At 38.7% G+C, this 8,824-nt stretch overlaps 1 protein-coding gene across 6 annotated transcripts in view; it reads right to left on the bottom strand.

Annotated features, from left to right (window-relative positions):
- The window catches only part of ZEB2 (zinc finger E-box binding homeobox 2), a 128,599-nt gene that overhangs the window by 3,279 nt on the left and 116,496 nt on the right, over nt 1-8,824 (bottom strand). For all 6 annotated transcript variants that reach the window (XM_067742027.1, XM_067742029.1, XM_067742030.1 and 3 more), the window contains 2 exons: nt 6,574-8,546; nt 5,012-5,192 (listed from right to left, as the gene is read on the bottom strand). In XM_067742027.1, the coding sequence (XP_067598128.1) occupies nt 5,012-5,192; nt 6,574-8,546 (2,154 nt within the window). The remainder of the gene's footprint in view (nt 1-5,011; nt 5,193-6,573; nt 8,547-8,824) is intronic.

Below are 8,824 nucleotides of genomic sequence, written 5' to 3'. Positions count from 1 at the left end.
AGTGATCTTTATCTTACTGTAACGTCCACTATAAATCAAGTGATAAGACACGGTAAAGCACAACGTTAGAGTAGGAAGAAGTTATTTACCTGTAAGAGGAAAAATCAGAAAGGTAGCTGTGGGTGGCTACTCATTGTTATTGGGAATAAAGAAGATTCAAGTAATCTGCTTCAAGGCAGCTTATAGTCTGAAGAAAAAAAGTGTAATTCAAACCACACAAGAACCACTCCTTAACTTTTGGAAAAGTTGTTTTCAATGAGGCAAACTAGATAACAGAGAAGAAAATTTCAATAAAGTGCCAAGAGTTTGGAAAGATAGTGTGCTTTTCCATTTCACAAGACCACCGGGTGGGAAGGTAATTTAAAAGGAAGCAGAAGTGCATTTGGGAAAAAGACAGAGGTTTTGCCTTCCAGAAAAATCTCAAGTCGCTGTATATGAATTTGCTCTCTCTTGTGTGTACTTGGACCTTTAAAAGAATGCTATCAGGAGGTAGGATAAGATGTTTCTGACAGCGGCAGTTCACTCACAGAGGCAGGGTGGTGCAGTGCTAGATAAGGAAGATGGGTTCTAGAGTCTGATTGCCTGGGTTCAAACCCATCTTTTATGACCAGCTGTGCAGTCTCAGGCATGTTAACCTCTCCAGGGATCAGGGTCTTTGTCAGTAAAACGGAAATTATTTGGGGCCCTAACTTGTAGACTGGGCATAAGGAGGAAAGGAGGCAATGTAGGTAAAGTGTTTAGCACAAGGATTGCACATAGTAAGCACTCGATGAATGTTTCATATTTTTATTTGTATTTATGAATACACGTTCAATAATTTCCCAAGTCGTAAGCAAGATGCATGTATCAGGAGCAGAGTACATGGATGAAATGAATCTGAGTGGAGAGAAGAGAAATTGCAGATAAAAACTTTACTGGTTCTTTAGTTGCTACAGCACACGTGGGCAGAACTGTCCTACCACCTCCCTAAATGTCTCAGCAGCTCAAGAGCACAAAAATGTCTATCAGTTAGGTAACTACATGGATTAGCGTGTGAACAGCTTTGAATGAACTTCACAGCTGATGTGGCTTTCTCTTTTCCAAAGGAACAAAACACAGAGCAGCATCCCGAGAGAGAAGGAGCATTCTCAAGGACAAGTTCAAGGCCTGTTAGAAATGCCTGGGGGATGCCCACTGACCTGCAGTCTAAGATACAGATATTTGATGGCTACCGGCAAGTGATTTTCAGGGAATTCCTTTGATAATAAATAATATGCTTATATTGAAATACATTAATTCTACACTATGAACTGACAACCTAAAAGAATAAAATGTTCAGCTATTAAGCCATACAAAGGACAGAACTGGGAAGCAGGAGTGTTGACCTATGCCTTGCACTAAATATTCTACTCATCTCCAGAAATTTCACTGGTAAGCATTTAATAAATTCAATTTAAATAGGAACTTACTTCGTCATTTATCTCTTTTTAACTTGTTTGATCGGTTTACCTGATTCAAATCAAGATGTCCTGGAATTAAATTTCCACATGAACAAGATTCAGAAAAAAACATCCAAACTGACACTGAGTGAGTCAAAACTTTTTCAGGGTAAGATTTTTTCTCTAATATCAAGATTCATGATTCACCTGACAGCTAGAATGATAACTGAAGTTAATAAATGAAAGGTTTGCGGTATGAAAAATATTACCATGTAACTGAGAAACAAAATTGGCTGGTAATTTATTTGAAACTCTGACTTCACTCAAAAGTAGAAACATTTTTATTACTTTTCTCAATAAAGTGGGTTTAAGAGCACCTACTGCAATGTCTCAATAGAGAAAGTACTCAATAAATGTCAGATTTAAATTTTAGTGGAATATAAGTGAGTGCTTTACAGTGCCTAACAGGAGTTTCAGATTGTTCATTTCACAGTCCTCGTTTGTGACAATTAATCCTATTGAAATCAACATTTATGTAGTGTTTCCTTCCTCTGTCCCAGTCCCGATTCGCAGGAAAAGCAAGCAATCAATGAGCTATTGGTAAGGAGAATTAAGCATTATATCTTTGGTGTCTGCCTAGGAAATAAATTAAACAGACCGAGGTAAAAGAGCACAGGACCTCGAGAATAAGTAGCTCATAATTTCCTGCATAATTTAAACTATTCTATATGTTAAATTGTAGACAGATGTAACAAACACACTTTATCAATGACACATTCGTAATCAACACATAATCAAATGACCATTCAACTTCATTTCCCAACCTTAGAATCAATCAACCCAAAGATTGTTCTCACTTATAATTTTCATATTAACACATTCTCAAAGTATTACTAGTGCTTAATATAAACAAATAAAAGGCTTGTGGGGCCCAATTAGGGAAGGAAAATGAACTAAATTTCCACATATATCGTACTGATAGAAAATTCATGAAGAACTTCACTTTGATGGAACCTAATAACTGACAGTAGTAATGTCATGAGATATTTGGTCAGGAGACCAAAAAGTTAACACACTGGAAACTTGACAAGCTGGGAAGCCAACAGGAGGATAATTAATCACATGTTTAGAGAAACCATTGGATGGTTAGCATCTTGTTGCTAGGCAACGTTTCTAGGCAGCTGATCTCACATCTTAAAGGACCAGAATATTTTATCTTTTTTTAGTATAGTATATTTTTCAAATTGATTATGCATATTTGCATTTGTCAACTTTGGGGTCTCTTAACTATCTATACACCTTGAAGTTTATGGACTAATTTATAAGAAATAAAGATACTGACTGGATGTCAATATGTATGACAGCTCTCACTAAAATAAAAGTTTTACACTCACCATGTAGTAAACGGTAGAGTTTGCATATGGTCATATAATAAAAACCAATCAGAGAGGGAAAGATGCCTTCAATGATGTGCCTATTGTAGTTGAATAATGAATACAAAATATATTTGAGGTTGATTAAGATATTAAAGTAAATTTAGGTATGAAAATATCTTTAATCTATAATACAAAAATAGGACTTGGTACTAAAGAAAACATCTATTGATATCTATCATAAAAGTCAAACGTCAGGGACTTCCCTGGTGGCGCAGTAGTTAAGAATCCACCTGCCAACTCAGGAGACGCGGGTTCGAGCCCTGGTCCGGGAGGATCCCACATGCCACGGAGCAACTGAGCGCGTGCGCCACAACTACTGAGCCTGCGCTTTGGAGCCCGCGAGCCACAACTACTGAAGCCTGCGTGCCTAGAGCCCGTGCTCCGCGACAGGAGAAGCCACCGCAATGAGAAGCCCGCGCACCGCAACGAAGAGCAGCCCCAGCTCGCCGCAACCAGAGAAAGCCTGCGCGCAGCAACAAAGACCCAACGCAGCCAAAAATAAAAACAAATTTAAAAAAAAGACAAATGTAAGAAAATTGTGATGTTTCAAACATTGAATTTTACAAGTGTAAAAACTATTGGGATTTGCTATTCAAATTAGGTTGCTTTAAAAGTATCATTAGTTGAACTTTTGAAATCATAGCAATTAGTATCAGACAACTGAAGAAAAAGAAAACTGGGTTGGTTGGAATAAGAGCGCTGTTATTAATCAACCTTGTTCTTTTTACAAATACCCTCAACACTTAACGTTGTAGGACTCACCCAACTTTCCCTGACCCTCAGGTGATTGTGGTCACTTGTACTGCCTCCCTCACATGCCCAGTGAGGAATAAGGGAGAGTGATCAGTACAAAGGCTTCCCAAGGATGGTTTTCAGTCACTAAAAAGGGTGCTACGTATTTAGACAAACTGTGACAGGAGGTATTCACATTCCCTTTTCTTCTTTTTTCTTGTTCTTTTTTGCCTCTTCATTACTTTTTCCCAAAGAGCATTAATGTTAGGTTAATTTTTTCCTCTATATTAAAAACATTTTTTCAAGGCTCATTTTATTTTATTTTTTGGCTGTGCTGCGAGGTATGTGGAATCCTAGTGCCCTGACCGGGGATCGAACCCGCGCCCCCTGCATTGGAAGGGCGGAGTCTTAATCACTGGACTGCCAGGGAAGTCCCTATATTAAAATGTTTGATACTAGACATCTTGGTTAAAATGAGAATTTTCCTATAATTTCCGCCCATCAGTATTTTGGTTGCGATCCTACATTCTTTCTTTTCCCACTTAGGGCCAGTACAGCATGCCAAATTTCTACTGGAGAAAAGCTGGAGATGGGTTAAGAACAGGGATGAAGCCGAGTTACTCTGTGGTTAAGGGTGGAAGGAGGGGGAGGGAGGGAACACAGGCGTAGCTCCAGCACGCAGTTGCAGATCAGATCTTGGATTGTGGGAACTAATATTGCTTCACCTTATGGCACTTCAGCTTTCTTTTGAAAAATTAACTCATTACTTCTCTCCTTATGGGGAAGAGTCAGGCTGCTATCTTGTCAACGCTTCCTAATGAAGAATGCATGAATTGGAAAGAAACTATTTAAATTTAGAAAGTTGTATTTTAGTCTTCCAAATATTAGTAATTTCAGTAGCTCATTTGGCCTATTATCCACTTTATGTCTTTTCTTTCACAGTCCTAACACTTTTAGTTTATTCAAAACATGGCCAACTTATGAAAATCAAACAGAATCACCCCCAAATCGTGGCTTCCTTGATGTTTCGATGATGAAACGAATACAGCATTGACTGAATTTTTTATTGTTAAATGTTTCCATACACAGGTTCATCACAGCTTAAGAATTTGAAGATATTTTCAATAGCTGGCTTGTGTCATGTCATTTCACTGCCCTGGTCATTTAAATATATCTTTGACATGATTTGTGAATTTGGTGTAAGACTAACTCAAAAAATATAAGACAAGCACACTGATAAACACATGAATGATCCAATAAACAGGCAACGAAAAAGTCCCACTGAGCTAGGCAAAAGCATTATTTCTTCCTTGTTGAAGGTATCAGCATATGCTACATCTTATGTTGCACAAGTGTACTCATTAAATATTATGAAATGTACAGCAGGCCGGGAAGCTGTAACTAGCTAGTCAAAGTCACTCATACCTGTGTGTTCATATTTATGTCGCAGAAGGGAACTGCTTTTCTGGAATGTCTTGTCACATAAGTCACATGCATACATGCCACTCTCTGTCTTCTTGATCTTCTTTCGAGACAGACAGGAGTCGGAGTCTGTCATGTCATCTAGGCCTGACATGTAGTCTTGTGCTCCATCAAGCAATTCTCCCTGTGATATAATCACATAGTTCAACACAGTTGCTTCTCTTTGTGTTTGTACCAAACAACTTCGCATCGGCTGACATTTGGAGAACCTCAGAGGTGCTCGCGACGGATCGATCTAGTTTTTAAAAACTATTACTTTCCACAAACAATATATGAGGTTTCACATTTCAACAAAAATATAAACCTTCTCTGCCCTAGGTGGTAGAGCTTGCTGTTTTTCAGGGATAGAAAATGGTCAACTCTGAAGGTGAGAAAAACATAAACTCCCCCAAATTCCTGAATTCTCTTCCTATCAGGAAATACCTGTGAGTGAGAATTAAACGTCAGAATTTGTGTATTTTCCAGCGTGCTTAACTTTAGGAATGATCCATAGCTGCGGAAACCCCATTTTAATTGAATTTTATATTTAGGTACAAAATGTTATTATTATGCAATCTATTTAAATGTATGTCTACCAACTAAAGGCCTCAAGCTATATTTTTATATTTAATTTTCTAATTTGAAATAGGGAATATTAATAACACTTTTTTATCAATGTTCTATCTATGTTAAAACAGCCTTCAGCGCTGAGCAATAATGAATGTGGATCAGTAAATTATTAAATTTCTTGATATTTATTTTGTCTTGATCCAAAGGCATGCAAACTTGCATGATAACATACATTTCCATTTGCTAGCCCACAGTTCGGTTTTCTTAGACTACGTTTGCACTAATTAATACTAGAGAAGATTAAATAGGCTTAAATACATTTACAAAGAGGGCAGATGTACTGTAAATTGGAATACCGGAACAGCTGTTACAGAGGTGCCCTGCTACTTTCACTCCTATTTTGCAAACAGGGATTATACTCCGTGATGTTAGAACATACCTGCTTTTGTGTTTGAAAAACCATAAATTATTTTCTAGCTTGAAACCTACAAAGGAAATCGTGTGGAATGTACAAAATATTTTTAAAATGCTCTTCCAAATAAACTATAAAATGAAGCGAACATCAAATTTATACATGCGTTATTGCAAGTTTTGAGTGTCTCTAGAAGTATGTGACTGTCATAAATGTTACCTTTTAGCATCTATGTAAATGCTACCGAATATTCATATCAATGTATAATTCTGAAAGCAGATGGATCAATCCAAATAAATTTCAAAAATAAATATTAAGTTCTTTATCTTTCTTAAGGCAAAAGTGCTTACGTAGCACAGTGTTCCACTGTTTCTCCGTTTATTTGTGTAGCTCACTCAGTTTTAGATTCAAGTTCAAACCCACTCTTCTATTTCTGCTGAGAATACAGCACTAGATTTTTTTCACTAAGATGTTTTTCCTACATACACATAAACGATATAATTTTCACCTCCTCTCTTTGAAGCAAAAAGATATGTCTCATTACCTGGAATCCTGGTTTTCGCTGGTACTTTCTCCTTTGCTGCATATCAGCAAAAGTAGCTGCTCCGGTTGGGTAAGTATAGGCCATATGTGGTAGAAAGCTCATCTGATCCAGTCCTGGGTATGGTCGTAGCCCAGGGATACTAGTCTGGACTGGTGGCATGAAAGTGGCAGGAGGAAATGCACTTTGTGGAGGAAGAGCTGTGTATAGAGGTTTGGCACTAAATGGGTTCATGCCGAACACTGGGTTAGCGCTTTTGTTGTCCAGATTATTTGAATTTGAAAACTCCTTCTTGATAAACGTCAAGTTCAGAGGCTCATCTGAGTTTTCAGATGACGAAGAAACACTGTTATGGTCTAAATTTATGCTGCCAACTTTTGTTTTGTTCTTTGTGGCTATAATACTTTTGGGTTCTTTCATCTGTTTTGGTAATGACAAGTCCAAAGGCTCAGCCTGGAGCTCCTCAGAAGAGAAGCTGTTTGGAGTGTAAGAACTACTGTGGGAGTTTTTAGAAGATGTGGAGGAAAGATTTAAGGGAGAAGGAGTATTACTCCTGGAGTGGTCCAATTTTTCAACTGGTTTAATGTTGGTAAAATGGGAAGGTTTTGTTAGCCTGAGAGGAGGATCGCAATTCGTAACGCTGTTGTGGAGTTCTGCTATAGATGGCGACGTGATGGAGTCCATGGGTTTTACGGGAGACCTGGGTAATAAAGAGTCTTTTGTGGGAGGATTACTGTTGGGGGCTAACGGCTTGGAGTTCCTTTCCAGTGATGGTGACCTGGAATTTGAGTACTGGTAGACTTTTCGTTGCTCAAACCATTCCTTCACAAATTCCTGAGGAAGGCCCACAGCAATAGAAATTTTCAGCAGTTCATCAGAGTTGGGCTCCATGTTCATAGCATAATATGCTTTAAGTACAGACATGTGGTCCTTGTACGGGTTAATGGGGCTTGTCATTCCTTTCTCAGAAAGTACAGATGACAAGAGGAGGGCTTTATTATCAACAAAAACTCCGGCTTTGTTGGGGACTATGTTTTCATGGGGTTGTAGGACTGCCTTGATCTCTTCATTCATCTTACAAAGGTAACGTTCATGCTGATGCAAAGGAATGGGGCCAGGAAAACTTTCTTTACAGAACTGGCAGGAGAATGGAGTGGATATGTTGTGGTTCTCAATCATTTTGTCATCAGTGACCAAATCTATTAAAGTACGTAGCTTCTCTTTCTTTATGTTACTGATCTGTCTCCTTGAGTCAGTAGTCAAGCTCTGGAGGCAAGCTTTGGCTTCATTGACTTTTTCTAACGTGTAGTCGATAATACTTTTAGTGGCACCATTATGACTCACTACTGGAAGACCTACGGGTGGAATATTAGGAGAAGTAACTCCTTGTTCCTCAGGTTGAGAGCATGGATCCTTCATGTGATAACCTTTCAACTTGGAAATTTCTTCAGCCTTGCAGTCCATTTTTTGCCTGGAAACTGTGTTGTCCACAATCTGTAGAACCTTTTGTACCTCGCTTAAATTACTATTCATTGTGTGAAATCCAAGTAAAGGGGCTTCCATCCCTACACCTAAGTGCTGCATCGGGCTCTGAGCAGACGGATGAACTCCTAAAGGGCTGGTGGCTCCAAGGGCACCATTCATAAAGGGACTAGTGCCACTAAACCCGTGTGTGGCCATAAGAACTTTATTATAGTCATTGAAGTCTAGTGGTTCTGTTTTAATTTTAAGTAAGCCTGTTGGTTCAGACATACTAAGTGGTTTTCCATTCTCCAATTTGTTTCTTAACTGGGTAATGGCTGAATTAGTAGGAGAAGAAGAAACAGAATTAGGGGAAGAACCCGTCTTGATATTGTTTCTCATCCGGCCATTTACAGAGATTAAGCCAATACATTTCTTGCTGCTGATGTGTGAACTGTAGGAACCAGAGTGGGAGAAACGTTTCTTGCAGTTGGGGCACTCGTACGGTTTTTCACCTAAAATGACAATTAAAATTGACGTTACATTTTTTTGATTGGGTAACGACTGCAGTTGTCTACCAAGGCAAGAATCTGCGCAACCAAAGGAAAGGAACACAATGGGGCACCTCTACGTTCTTGGTGGTTAGATTAGAATTATGTGGCTATCACTGTTTCAGGGCTTTATCTACCCTGGAAGGACACAATTCAAGATGTTAGCAGTGGAAGGTGAGGGCTATCTGTGCCTTTTTCAGCCAAGATCCCAAATCTGGTCTTGCCATCGGCGGCCTCCTATT

The sequence above is a fragment of the Pseudorca crassidens genome, chromosome 6 (genome assembly GCF_039906515.1).
Source record: "Pseudorca crassidens isolate mPseCra1 chromosome 6, mPseCra1.hap1, whole genome shotgun sequence".
Taxonomy (NCBI): domain Eukaryota; kingdom Metazoa; phylum Chordata; class Mammalia; order Artiodactyla; family Delphinidae; genus Pseudorca; species Pseudorca crassidens.
Note: the sequence above shows the minus strand (reverse complement) of the source record. Positions and strands in the feature narration are given on the sequence as shown.